Source organism: Pleuronectes platessa, chromosome 18 (genome assembly GCF_947347685.1).
Source record: "Pleuronectes platessa chromosome 18, fPlePla1.1, whole genome shotgun sequence".
In the NCBI taxonomy this organism is placed as follows: Eukaryota; Metazoa; Chordata; class Actinopteri; order Pleuronectiformes; family Pleuronectidae; genus Pleuronectes; species Pleuronectes platessa.
This window is the reverse complement of record NC_070643.1, coordinates 8,716,079-8,730,787: the sequence shown is the minus strand read 5'-3', so window position 1 is coordinate 8,730,787 and position 14,709 is coordinate 8,716,079. Positions and strand designations below refer to the sequence as shown.

General features: G+C 42.5%; 2 protein-coding genes across 3 annotated transcripts; both read left to right on the top strand.

The window, feature by feature from the left end:
* Window positions 1-3,105: 3,105 nt before the first annotated feature.
* gjb9b (gap junction protein beta 9b) lies at window positions 3,106-7,755 on the top strand. 2 transcript variants are annotated; one of them, XM_053447403.1, is made up of 4 exons: window positions 3,127-3,235; window positions 5,845-5,949; window positions 6,187-6,652; window positions 6,752-7,755. In XM_053447403.1, exons 3-4 carry the CDS (start codon window positions 6,263-6,265, stop codon window positions 7,238-7,240), a joined length of 879 nt encoding a protein of 292 aa, XP_053303378.1. In that variant the 5' UTR covers window positions 3,127-3,235; window positions 5,845-5,949; window positions 6,187-6,262; the 3' UTR covers window positions 7,241-7,755. The 2 variants fall into 2 exon arrangements, with proteins under 2 accessions (XP_053303377.1, XP_053303378.1); XM_053447402.1 differs by lacking the exon at window positions 5,845-5,949 and having other exon boundaries at window positions 3,106-3,235.
* A 913-nt stretch (window positions 7,756-8,668) lies between these two features.
* On the top strand, window positions 8,669-14,709 carry pef1 (penta-EF-hand domain containing 1). Its single transcript, XM_053447086.1, has 5 exons — window positions 8,669-8,781; window positions 10,424-10,685; window positions 12,221-12,376; window positions 12,928-13,071; window positions 13,537-14,709. The coding sequence occupies exons 1-5, from the start codon at window positions 8,761-8,763 to the stop codon at window positions 13,764-13,766; spliced, it is 813 nt and encodes a 270-aa protein (XP_053303061.1). The 5' UTR covers window positions 8,669-8,760; the 3' UTR covers window positions 13,767-14,709.

The following is a 14,709-nucleotide window of genomic DNA, read 5'->3' as shown; positions in this document are numbered from 1 at the left end:
ATTAGCTTGCATTGTTAAGCATGTCACCATAACTCCTTACCTACACCGCCACAGTAGAAATGTAGATCCATTTCAGGTTGGCATAGCCGACCTTTAAAACATTCATGTCATAAGTCAGATCTACACACACGCGGAAGTGCAATGACCTAACGACTCCATATGCAGAACTCAAGGCACTGCAGCGTTTGAGTTGAACACAACAATATTCAAAAAGTAAGTAAGACCCATATGTTTCCAGAGAGTGTCCAGGGAGGAGATTGGCTGGGGAGCAGGCTGAGCACGACTTTTAATGGAGGAGCGCAGACGATTCCGAGCAGACGTAGTTAGAGTGCAGACGGACAGGTCTTCAAAGAGCAAACGAGATATGAAGTAAGGTTAGTCAAAGCGTGAATACCACAAGACCAAATTATGTTCTGGCAGAGAAGTGGTTATCGAGCAGTCCTGAAATGCGTGAGACAGTTGTGGAGAATATCGCACGATGTGGGAACAGGTGTGTTGGAGAACTGGCGACATTAGCATGAAGCAGAGGTCATGCTCAGCCAGCACATACACACTATTGTTGTACAAGTCAAATACAAGCTATGCTAAACCCATGAGGTAACCACAGAACCAGCAGATTATTTGCATTATCGTGCTTCTCGGAAGTTCCCATTTCCCTAGTTGGGAAGCCGTTGATGAGACGTCGGTGTGTTCATGTGCTCTGAAGTCGAAATGAGAAAAAAAACTTGGACACTGTTTAGAACTGATTGTAAAGTTATGCAAATTGGTCTATAAGGGATGACGTCAGGAACTTGGGAACTCGTTGACCAAAATTTTCATATTATTTTTCCAACTCGTGGTAGGGCTAACGTGAATTTTCCCCAATAGGGACGTATTTTTTCTCATTATGGCAGCAGCACGTGATTGCACCGGGTGTCCATATTCCAAACAGGTCATCTGTGATCTGTTGATCATCTGGTGGTGTGTGAAATGTCCAGATGTAGTCTTTATGAGATATAAGAACCTCTATTGTTGTTCCATCATTGGAGAGATAGTATAACTAATAGACGTTTGAGGAGACAATATCATTCAATTCCAACCATCATTTTCTGCTAATGTGGCTCCACCAGTCCATTTTACCTCTGTCAAAGCTACCAACCAACCTTTCCCTGGTGCTAAACATCTGCACAATGATGATGACAAATGAGTGCAGACATACAACACATTGCAAAAAACAGTAGGGAAAACCAGTTAGCCGGATTAGAGGGTGATTTTAACAATAAAACCCTTTTTCAGACTAACCCCCCCCCCCCCCCCCCCCCGCCCCAAAAAAAACCATACCTTTAATTTGGCACAGTTAAAAAACCAAGCATGTTCACATGTTATATTCGCTCCGAGCTACATAACACTTGGTGGGCATGGATGGCCTCGCTCTGATAGGCTGAGCATGTGCAGCATTGGGCAAAAGCGGAAGGGAGTATTAAGACAAATCTACAAGTGGTCATGCAGCTATAGCTTTGATATGCAAATACAACTTCTTAAATCCCACCAAAACGCTGCTGCTGCTTTAAATAATAAATGTGTCGGTCGATGCAATTGAATAACGCAGAAAAGCTTTGTTTCCACGCAATAAAAACCAGTGGAGAGGCCCAATTCTGCTGCTTTGTCTTGGATGCTGCCTTTCCTTTCTTTCACAGATGATGCTGCGGCTGCTTTTTTAACAGGCGAGATGAGATCCTCCGTTTTTCTGTCTACTAAACATTTCTCCTCTGGCCCTCTCTGCTCCACAGAAACAAACTGCAGCAACATGATGGAGCATTAGCATTCCCTAGAGGCCGATGGAGGTCATAACATATCCTTTATAGAAAGGCATTCATCTGTCCGCCTGTGTGATCTCCCCCCCCCCCCCCCCCCCCCCCCCCCCCCCCCCCCCCCCCCCCCCCGCATGTCTGCTTTGTCTCAATACAACACAGTTTGATATTGAACGATATTGAGCCAGGTGCTGTCTTTTTGAAAGACTCGCTGATGTCATGTTAAAGCTGGAACCTAATGAGGAAACCTGCTTTGTGGCTTGTTGGGAAGTCAGGTTTCGACTTTGTCACACCCTCACTGAAGTTACTGTTTTGGTCATTTAATGTGTTTCACATGGTAACAACAATGCATCAAGAACATTCATGTATGTGTTCTTAATCTACCCATGTATATATCTTTATTGGCCCATCTGCTCCCAGTTAATGCTTTTTTTTATGGTATATATTTAGAAAGAGTCCCTGTCAACACATCACTTGGAAACTAAAGAAATGAAATCCAACAAACAAACAATGAAAAACAATCCAGGAGGTCTGGGGCTTTTTCGGAGCAATCCCTCCCTCCTGTGGTATGTAACTGTTTGTCATGATCTATTGTACTATTTTTCTAAACGGATCAGTTGTCATGTCAATTTTGGTTTTGATTTCGTTGTGAGTGTGTGGGGATGTGGATGTTTGACGACTGTCAGATTTTGGAATTTAATTTTGTGCTACTAGGGGAACTTTTGATGTTTATCCAATAGGGAAATTTGGACTGCATTTTCTTTCACTTTTGATTCAAAACTATTCAGATTCTTATCAGACTTTTATTTGTAATAGGCTAAGAAGGGGCACCCAAAATCCCCAGTTTTAATTTTTTGGGATGTAAAGTCAAAGGTGCTTAGAGCCAGTAAAAGCAAGCTGATGAAGGAGATACTAAGTGGGATCCAAATGTTAAATTGCCTGAAACCAGCATGTTGATGCGCTCACTCACAAACTAGACTTTGCTGATTGGCATCTGTTGCACATCATAAACAACACCATGCAAATCTGTTATCTCTCATATTACAGATCCTATCTGCCCTGATGCTTACCTTTTTCCCCGAAATGCCTCTAGTCTAACTATGAATATGACGTGAATTTCCATCACCGTGTCCAGTTTCTCTGTAAAGCTGTTTCTTCTCTTTCACGCTATGCAGGATCTCTGCAACAATTCACATGTCTTCCCTTGAAACACCCTACAGCATGTTTGCCAATGCTAAACAAGTGGGAATTACCCGTGTGTGAGAGCATTAGTGTGTGTATGTAAGTGAAGCTCCACCCTCCCCTCCGGTCGGTTCACGCCTCAGCCTTGAAATACTCAGGTAACACTCGCAAGTCACTTAGCATCGACTGGACAGGGCCTGCCACGACACATCCCAAGTGGCCTGTCGGGAAGCGTCTTTTTACAAGGCTTCCTTCTGACACAGGTAGGGTGATTCATCTTTGTCTATAATTGTACATGCATTTAGGCATTATTAGATGATATAAATTAAATTTTGTGTAAGTGAATTCCAGCTTGATTTCACACGAGAAGCATCCAAAATATACTGTGTGAAAAATGAGACACTAAAGGGAAGAGTTTCTGTCTCTCTTCTATCACACCTGGAAAGGATGTTGTACGTCGGGGGGGGGGGGGGGTAAGCTGAGCGCTGGCTGACACACAAAGGAAAGAGATTTGCTAAAACAGATAACTTGGAGGGATGCGAACAAAACCAAACATGGATTGCCTGCGCTTTAATCCTCTGGTTGAAGTGTGCAACCTTGAAAAAGGGGGGGATGGTATGGGTCGAAAGTAAAAAGGCAATGTGAGCGAGAGACCTAAGAAGAAAGACAAGCAGTGCTGGGAAAAGGCAGAAAGAAAAAAAGAGACCCCACTCAAGAGAAGTCCAACCTCACCTTGCTAGCGAGGAGCATTGACTCGTACAGACGCTGTTGACTTGGTCGATAAGGAAGCGTTTGCAACTCGCTCAACCTGTTGAGTGAGTCGGTGTCAAGCATCACTCTGTCAGATGAGCTGGCTCTATATGGGTGCAAATAAAGCTATGGGCATATTGATGATATTCACTCAAGATCAAACAATTTATTCAAGGACGCCTCACACCTCACCTGTTTGCATGATCTTGAGAAACTTTAGGATTGTTGACTTGCCAACCACTCTGTCCGACTCCTGCGGCAAGAGGATGCACTGTAGAGCTGTATTTGCATGGCATCGAGTATGTAAATTGCCATCAGAGACCTTACATAACCTGAAGAGAAATCGGGATATGACTCTTCCGTCACAACAAGAGGAAAGACAAACACTCCGCTAAAGAGGAGGCAGACGAGCGCGGCTGCTGTGGCTGAAGACGGCAACATAGCAATCTAGATCAAATGCGAAAAAACAAATAGTGGTCCACCTGTGCTATATCCCCGAGACAAGATATACTGCTTTCTCTGAGGTAATTTCCTCCATCTGAGATTGTGTATGTGTAGGTGCGATCGGATGCTCGCATGTTTGTGCAAAAGCAAAACTAAACATGCCATGAGCATTATGTAAAACTGTGTGTTTGTGTGTTGACATGCAATTTGCAAATGTATCTTTGGTAGGCTGCCATTTTTCTTAAAGAAATGACAAACCCGAGGATTGAAGCTGAGAATGGTAGTCTAACGGTGAAGCTGCAGAGCCTGGCAGCCTCAGAGGCTCAGGCTGACTCACATTTAAAGATTAATATCACCGGCTGTATTATCCACTTAGGAGGCGAGATAAAGTGGAGGTAACATTGGCCTTGATTAAAAGTCTGTCATTGGCTTTCGGTTGCCTCTGTCGTGATTGTGAGGGCATTTATTGAGCCAACTCTTCTTATGCTGTGTAATTTAATAGTCAGGGATGCTGGATGAGAGAGAAAATAGCAGCTGATTTGACAGCTCAGCGTGTCTACAGTGACGCCCAAACGCTCAAGGAAAGAGTTGCTGAATTCAAATGCTCGGGATTAGACGAGGCGGAATAGAAATGGAACAGTGGACAGCGAGGCTGTTATACAACTAGTTCCCTGTCAGGCCGTGAGCATTCATCAGAATGAGATGTAAATTCAGAAGAGAAGGAGGTTTCAGCCCCCCCCCCTTTGTTGTTGAAATAAATTATTTGTAGCATTACAAGGCACTTTGGAGGCCCAAGAGGAAAAGGACCCAGAAGACCCAAGAACCGCAAACACAGAGAAACACAAGGCACATGTCGTCTTCAACAAAAACTCTAAGATTACAAAGCTTTTGGCAGAGAGACAGTAGCATGGGGCTGAACAGTAGATACGTAGGAAAGCTTATGGATATGGATAAAGTTGACTGAACAGAAAGTTGACTGAACAGAATAGTATAACCATAAATGTGTGTGTGGGGGGGGGGGGGGGGGGGGGATTAAAGTCAATAGTTTAAGTGAGCTGACCGTAAGATATGAGGAAGAAATCTGTCTCAAGAGTTTCATTTTTATAACCTCCTTCACTGTCGTCATGTTTGTTATTGTCAGAAACTCTCTACCCTTCATCCCCGACACTGGATATGTTGCTTAACAACCGGCAACATAAAGGATGCATGGAAGTACGTAGGCTGTGACGGTTGTGCTGAATCTCTTTTCATGTGTAAAAGCAGCATAAATTCGCCTTTTGGGGGTTTCTGACCATGGTGTAATTTTGGGTGGATTCTACAGTTTAAGTGGGTATGAACAAAAGTGTCAATGCTGTGGATCAGCTGTTCTCTGGGGCCCTCTCTCAGCTGGGGGCCCTAGACGATTGCTTGCTTTGCTGACACTGTTGCCACGCCCCTGCCCTTATGCAGCATGGCAGATCCTCCATTACAGCTCTTACTTAAGACGATAAATAATCCACATGATGACATTTTGACCGAACATCCTCTTCCCAATTGCAATGTCCTCCCTCAACAGTGCTCTGTGGGCTGTAGAAGGGCGTGTGGGATTACAAAGAGGAACAATGTGGTCGCCTGATCATCGGCCACGCCGCTCAATTAGCTGACTGATCAAGTTGACAGTATTTGTTTGTCCTTTTAGCAAAGGGAGGCTCCGAAGATGACTCACTCACCAATGTATAATCAGACCATTTTGAAAAAGGTGGCTCTGTGTAAACAGAAACCAGCTTTTTCCGGGAATGAGTTTGTGAGTACAGTGTCATGTTTCCTCGCTGGTGATAACATATTCAAATTGCTTTTGTTTGTGATATTTATTTGGCTTCTTAGGGAGGAGCATTAACACAATAGAAACCAGGATGCAATGCATGCAATATGACTATTATGGTAGCATTGATTTAAATGAAAAAAATGTAAAGCAACAGAAATACATCAAAGTATAAATGTATATAAATGTATCTACTTTGTTACTCTCACATTATTCAAGATCATCTCATCAAGGACCTCATCCCACCATTTCTACCTGAAGAGCGTCTGGCTCCGCCCCGACAGCAGCCTCAGCCATGAACTGGTCTGCTCTGGAGGCCCTCCTCAGCGGGGTCAACAAATACTCCACCGTGTTCGGCCGCATCTGGCTCTCCATGGTCTTCGTTTTCAGGGTGATGGTGTTTGTGGTGGCCGCGCAACGCGTGTGGGGTGATGAGAGCAAGGACTTTGTCTGTAACACGGCCCAGCCGGGCTGCACCAACGTCTGCTACGACTCCATCTTCCCCATCTCCCACATCCGCCTGTGGGCCCTTCAGCTTATTTTTGTCACCTGCCCATCGCTGATGGTGGTCGGCCACGTGAAGTATCGGGAGAAGAAGGACACGCAGTTCACCAACTCACACAAGGGCACCCATCTCTATGCCAACCCTGGGAAGAAACGTGGAGGGCTGTGGTGGACTTACCTGGTAAGAGCAAAGGGAGTGAATGTTTTTTTCTTTGGTCTTAACTTGGTTCATGTTTGATGATGTGACTCCCAGTTTTACCTTGATTCATCTTCCTCATAGGTGAGTCTGATTTTCAAAGCAGGCTTCGACGCAGGCTTCCTCTACATCCTGTACTATGTCTACGAAGGTTACGACATGCCCCGCCTGTCCAAGTGCTCCCTGGAGCCGTGTCCCAACACGGTGGACTGCTACATATCCCGCCCCACCGAGAAGAAGATCTTCACCATCTTCATGGTGGTCTCCTCTGCCATCTGCATCTTAATGTGCATCTGCGAGATGATTTACCTCATCTGCAAACGCTTTCAGAAGCTCCTCAGGAGGAAGGCGGAGTCTGACAAGAGGATGTCCGCACAGAATCACGAGATGGTGCCGCTGGCAGCGCCCAGGTCAGTGTTCAGGTCCAGATCATCAATCAGAGTGGATCCTACGGTATCTGTCCAGAACCTTAGTAACGTCAAGGCTGAGGAGTCAATTGAGAAAACCCTAACCCCAACCCAGGTTGAAGAAATGAGTAAAGCTTTCCAAAGGCTAGAATATTTAAATAACTGAAGCTCAACGCCAAAGAGATCTCCCCCAATTCAGGCAGCGTCTTGTAAATATGATCATGTCTAATGACTTTGTGCAAGAGCACAGACAGACAGAGGATCACAAAGGAAGTTAGAGGGTTTAATAGAATTCCTTTCTGTTTTTTTTTTATTGGTTTGTGTGTCTGTGATTGAATGTGCGGATGTGTGTGTACGTCTTTTTGTGTATTACTATTGGCCAGTGGCAACCTTAAAATAAAATGTCATTTTTAATTTGGTGCAGTTACACACTGCCCCCTAATGAATAAATCAACATAAAGCACACAAAGCTCTGCTGTAGGGGTAACATAGTAATCTGAAGAGATAACTTGAGAAGCTTTTGTTCTTAGATATGTCCTATACAGAAAATGGTCTTTATTATGCTCTTCACGACTTCATGGCTCTTCACGACTTCAAAAAGTGAAGTAAGATTCGCAATAATGTGTTCCTTTAACATTTTTGTATTTATTGTTGTTATCTATAAAGTTATTTAAAAAAATATCCGAGTGTATGTGATCCTTCTGATTCATTTGAAAAATATACATGAATCAATAAGTAGCTGCATGTGTGTGACCTCACTGATATAGGCCTGCCTACACTGTTCACATATTTGTACAGTTTGTATGTATTTATCTATACATACCTTTGAAGTATCATCTATTCTGTGAAGATTACATCATGAGAAAAGAAAAGAGCCATTAAATAAGAATAGGCTGGTATATAGAAAAAAACAACTGGTTACATATTTGAACAATACATACATATACAACACCTGTAAATTATTTATTTGTATATTTTAGGATTATCTTAATATGTATCAATCCAAATGGGATTAAAATAAATCCCTAACATATTCACTATCAAGTCCAAACTCAAGCAGCCGACTCCTGGCAAACCCTGTAATTACGATAGGATCAAACAGTTAGTTAACTTGTCGGTGTCTCAAAAAAATGTTATTACTCACAACAGAGATTAGTACAATGAATGAATTTGAGTACAAAATAAATGTGTGCAAAAATAAAAATGAAATGAAACGATGAAAGAATGTTCAGTGTCTCTCTCTCTCTCACGTGATATCTATATATATATATATATATATTTACATATATGTATGTATATATATATATGTAAACACAAACATATTGAATATAATATTGAATTTGTAACAAGCTGTATAGTTTTTAGAAATGGTTGAAAACATTGAAATGTAAAATAATACACTTGGGCGATAATTAAGACTAAAGTAAAATATAAAAAAATAAAAAAAAATTACAAGCTGAAATAGTTCCCCCGGCTTTTTGTTCCGGAAACGGTAGAATTAAATCAGGTATCGGGTACACTCATGTATTGTCGTCATCGTTTTTTCCGTCTCCACCATCCAATCAGGAGCAGGGGACGCGGGTGCGGTTTTGACAGACGCCTAAATGGACCAATGGTGAGGCTGAGCCGGGCGGTGCAGTATCCGGCTTCAGTGTGCTGCCGCTGAGGAAGTGAAGTCAGATCAACATGAGTTTCCACTACGGACAGGTACAGAAATACTGCCTTTGTGTTTGATATGTGTTTATTATAACAACGTCCGGACATTGTTGAACAACTTTACTCTCTGTTTTATTGTTTTACATATCGTTCATGTGACTTAGAAACACGAGTGAAGCGTTAGCTCCCGTGTTGTCTTTGCTAGCAGCGGCATTGGTTTATCATTAATCTTTCACTTTGGAACAGTAAAGTCAGACGCTTGAGCTAAGTTCAGCTAACAAATGCTACATGTGAAGATTAACCACCACTAGTTTAACTCTGTTACTGTCGCTAGTGCGGAAGTTAGGTCAGCAAGTTGAAAGTCAAAGTAGCCAGAGTGCTATGTTGTTATCCTGTAGGTAACCGACAGCTGGATTAGTGGTACTGACACATCTGTTAGCGGCATCGAAGTGTAAATGTTCCACATTTGCCCAAAACCTCTACTTTGAATTAATAAAGTAATTCAATGTCTAAAGCCAGCGGAGAAAACTTCAACAGGAGTTGAATGTGTGTACATGGACAACTGTAGACATGTCCAGCTCCTGAACATACATGACGTGAACGACAGAGAATCTTGCCAGTTAACATTCCCAGAGATCCCCGTGGTGTATTGATGTGTTGTCTGAGCAACAGTCCATAGGATCTATAGGATCTGTCAAAGATTGACTGTAAAGAAAAGCAGTGGTTCCTCAATGTTTGGAACAGCTGGCGATTATATCTCTACCAATTAACCAATTCATGAATCTGCTAATTTCAAGCCAGCTTCTGTATATACTGGGTGGTGTCATCATGTTTTTACATATATGTATAAATTACATTCTAGTCTGCAGATTAACTGTAGCTGATAAATGTAGATCAACACATTTATTTCCCTGGGAAATGTGAGGCTGATGGAGTAATACACTGCAGACAATGGAACATACTCAAGTAAAGTGCGTGTTTCTTCAAAACTCTTAAAGTTCAGCTTGAGTCAATGTTCTTGAATTTGTCTTTTCATTGTTTCCTTAAAGAAATACAGCAACCTCAATTGTAGCAGGTATGGTGTACGTATAATGGAAGTCAAAGTATTCCAAAAACAGAAGAAACAAGCTAAAGAATACATGTGGAAACATACTGTACATACACTTTGAAATGAGTTATTAAATGTACACAACAAATCTGCGTGAAGTTGCTCTTGAATGAGGGATGTAAAGGTTGGAACCATGATATTTAGGAAACAGTATTTTGCCACTACTCCCAGTACTTTAACCAGAGCACATACCAACTGCCTGCACAGCTGGGCTTTGACTGTGTTTTTGGCTTCAAGATCGTCGAGCTTAACACTAATTTAATTAGTTTGAACATTTTCCAGATTTCATAGAAGACTTCCAGTTTATTATTAATCTTATGATTGAGGTGTTTATAAGAGGCTGTTTCTGTGACTGTGTTAAGCCACCCTCGATCATTTGGAGGTGCATGCTTCTTCCAGTCTTTTAGCCACTTCAGATATTTGGCCCTCACACCTTTTTGATATCTTTTGGAATGTACCACTGAGTACTTCTATACATACACCTAAAAACCTTTCTATATCTGTGGTACTCTGGTAATATAATTCTTCTACCTGCTAACGCTACTGCACTCATATAGATTTGGTGACCTTTGTCTGTCATTTAAGGGCTATCCAGGAGGGGGCAACCCACCCCCAAGTGCTCCATATGGTGGGGGCCACGGTCCCTATGGGTCTCCCCACTCATCTCCATACGGAAGTGCTGCAGGTGCACCAGGAGGTCATTATGGAGGGGCTGGAGTCCCAGGTCATGGAGGGCAATATGGGCATGGACAAGGCGGTGCCCCCAGTGGGCATTATGGGGGTTACGGGGGACAGCAGCCACAGCAGCAGCATCATGGAGCACCTTACGGCCACCATGCTCCTGCAGGTAACTATCGTCTGACACTGGGGCTTTGTAAGCATCCTCTGCTTCCTCCGCCTGTGGGAGTTGAACAAGCATATTCTAAACGTGAGGAGGCTGCAGATAGCCGCTCATTCCCCCTCCTCTTCGATGCTTCTTCTCTTGTTTTCGTCCTCCCTCGCTCTCTGGTGAGATGATTGATAGAAAATGACTTGCGTTCCCAGACAGTCGTGTAGAGAGAGGGTTCAGTTTGTGCCCCTCAGCAGGATTACACAGCTGGAGTGATGACTCCAGTAATACTGAGTGAGGGCTAAACAGAGTAAGAGACAGATGGGTAAAGAGTGTGCAGTGTGTGTGTGTAGTGAATGTCTGTGTGATTACACTGTTTCCTGTAGCAGGTAAATGGAAGTCTGAACCTGAAAGCTGCCATTGCCATCACTCCTCACAGGGACAGAATCTATCAGGGTCTGGCCTGAAGTGTCACCTGCCCCTCTCTAACCATTCATTTTTCTGACAAGCAGCCCTCTCTCCACTCCGCCCCTCGTCTTGCACCATATTTTCTTACACTCCCTTTTTTCCATGTACTCAGGTAATGGCCTCTTGCTCCCACACTCCCCCTCCCTCTCAGAAGACTTGTTCACAACCTTTTAACCCACATCTACACTGAGCATGTTTAACTAAGGTTGGGGGAGGTATTCTTCAACAGAATGTCAACAGGTTAAATGACTATAAGGATTCATTATCCCAGAGTTCAGCACGGTACAGGATCACAAACTTGTCAACCCCTGACCCCCACAGTAAAGATGCAAGAGACTTGGGACCCCTCATTACTCCTCGAAGGGGTTGAAACATACAAAGATATTATTCTAGCTTATTCGGCTGATACATATTTTCTATTAGCATATTCTTTTTAGATCTATAGTTACAATTATGGCTAAAATAGGACATTTCTGGAAATCTCCTCATAATGCCCCCTTGCCAGTACCTCATGACCCATCAGTGAGTCCTGACCCCTGATCTAGGAACCCCTGATTTACAAGGCAGTGGAAATATTACACATCATTATTATTTGTAAGATGTATCTATAGATTCTTCCAGTATATTGTTAATACCTTCTTTCTTTTGTAGTATATTCTATGTAAGATTCATTCTAGGTAACTACTTCATACTATAAGCAAAGTCAAGCACAGATGTATAATTTTTCATGATCAGGTTTCTGCTTAACTGAGTCAGCACAGCTTCAACTGTCAGACAGCAGAGGTGCTTCTTCATTCTTGATAAATAAACTTTCTTTCGTTTTCATTGAAACGAGGCAGATGCTTTATTTCTAAGAATGTTCACTGTCTTTTCTTATTCCTTGACTAACTCTTTTTTTCTGCCACACATCAGCTTCTCCTCAAAGCCCAAGAGAGAGAGTACGAGTGTAGAAAATAAAAAGGATGGAAAACAGCAAAGAAAATAAATAGATATATTTGAAAGTGATGGAAACAAGATGCAAAAAAAAACAATCTTCAAACAGCGGGCATATTCATTCTTCTTCCTCTTATTGTTCCTCTGTGTAGGTAACATGCCTCCTGGCATTAACCCGGAGGCATACCAGTGGTTCCAGACGGTTGACACGGACCGCAGCGGCTTCATCAACCCAAAGGAGCTGAAGCAGGCGCTGGTCAACTCCAACTGGTCTGCTTTTAATGACGAGACCTGCCTCATGATGATCAGTAAGTCGAGCAGCTGCAGTGAAAGGAAATGCTCAATGGCGTGTGGGGCAGATCTGTGTTGATGAAATTGTTTTGACAGGGATTCTTGAGTGACACACTATCACTGTAAAATATAATAGAGAGATCAAAACAAATACAGCAATGGGGAAGATGCGGGCTCTTCCGATAAAGGAGATAAAGATCGGGCTGGTTTAAAATACGAGCAGCCACCGAAATTTCCCAAGCTTATCGACAGGAATCGCCTCATGAGTCAGACTTCAAAAAATGCGTGAGTCATGTTTGTCTTGTTGACTGTTTTGTTTTGCAACTATCCTGCATTCCAGTTGCATTTCAAAGGCAGTGACTGGGGTGTACGATTACTGTAATATGAGTTGTGACTTCTGTGTATTCCTTCTAAATAGCACAGGAAAAAGATCCAGGGTAATCGCTGATGGGCTTGCTGGAAACATGTTGGAAATCGGTTCACGTTTGTGTTTTTAAAAGAATGTGCAACATTAACTGAAGGAAACAATGTTTGATTGAACGTGCTGTGTTTTTTTATTTCCTCCCAGACATGTTTGACAAGACCCGGTCAGGTCGAATTGACCTGTTTGGCTTCTCAGCGCTGTGGGAATTCATGCAGCGGTGGAGGGCGTTGTTTCAGCAGTATGACAGAGACCGCTCAGGCAGCATCAGTGGCACGGAGCTACACCAAGGTATTCCACCTACTGTGTGTTAGAAGTCAGTTGTCAGTATATTTATCCAAACAAAAAACATTGGTCAAATCTGTGGTTTTAATCTCATACAGAAAACTAGACTGGCACGTAGTAGCCACACATAATTTCACACACTCATAGATTTCCGTCCCCTAAGTATGCTAGAAATCTTTTTCATCAAGACCAATGAATTATTCTGTTGGAAATCTGGAAAAAGTCTTTAAAAAAAACGAAGAAGTGACAACGAATTCCCCGCACTGCTTCTTTTTCCGGGGCTGCACCAATATATAGTGGGATCTTTCTTGACCCATAATCCATCCTTCCCAAAATCCGTTCATTTGTAATGTTGCTTACTTACCAACAAACAAACAAAATAAATGGTCAGAGGTGAATTAGGACCCCCCCCAAAGCCAAAGCCAAAAAAACTAAAATCTAAAACCTTCTCTTCTCTCCTCCTCTCCTCAGCCCTCGCTCAGATGGGCTACAACCTCAGTCCCCAGTTTTCTGAGACGCTGGTGCAGCGCTTCACCCTGCGGGGCACGCGACCTGGCATCCAGCTGGACCGCTTCATCCAGGTGTGCACCCAGCTGCAGAGCATGACGCAGGTCTTCAGGGAGAGGGACACGAACATGACGGGCAACGTCCGACTCAACTACGAGGATTTCCTCTCCGGGGCCATCACCAAGCTCATGTGAGCCATCGACAGTCCCACTGCTCTGTGGAGTTCACACCGTCATTCCATGTTCAAGTCCCATTCTGCTCAGTGTTCTCACATAAGTGCCCTCACTCCTCTATATATCTGCAGTCGAAAAAGCCTGTGCACATCTTTCAATGGCTTGTTGCTGTAAACGGATAAAGCTTATAAAGAAATTCTTACATATCTTAACTTTGACCAGGGGTCCGACTGAAGGTCTTCTGAACGGGTCCATCTCACCATAGAGGACTTGGGTGACAGTGGCAGTCTCTTGTTTACTAGAACCAACATTTGGTCAAAAGTATGAGTAGATTAAAATTAGAGAGAGCACTTGTATAAAAATGTTTAATTTACTGAATGTTTACCCAACATATCTCTTCAGGACTGAATCAATGTATCAGATGTTATTTCTTTTCTTCCTACAGTAGAATACATGCATTTAGGTGTATGACAGTGACTATGCTGGACTACAGGTTGATATTCTATGAAATTGCCTTCATGCAGCATTAACAAGGTCCTTTGCCGTTAAAAAAAAAAATTGTGTTTAAAATTCCTATTAACTATACTCCGGAGTCCAGAGGGTACAAATATTACTTAGAAGCACCACATTTATATAAATTACCTTTACAAATTATTCCAACCTCCTTTAGTGGACTTTCAGAAAATAACCTATTACAATTTTTGCTAAATTGCTCTTCTGTAAGCCAGTATCAACGATATATATTTAATTTATATATATCTTTGACCAAAATATAAAAGATTAAAATCTCTGAAAAAAAAAAAAAGGGTTTGCCAACTTCACTAAAATGATTGCGGGTCCAGTAACTCTTGATACACTCCACTGTGTTATATGCAGCATTCAAATCATTGAACGATGAAAATGCCATAGTGAAAATGCCAAAATTGTTCTTAATGCCAGAAACAAATAAATTCCTTTGTATCAA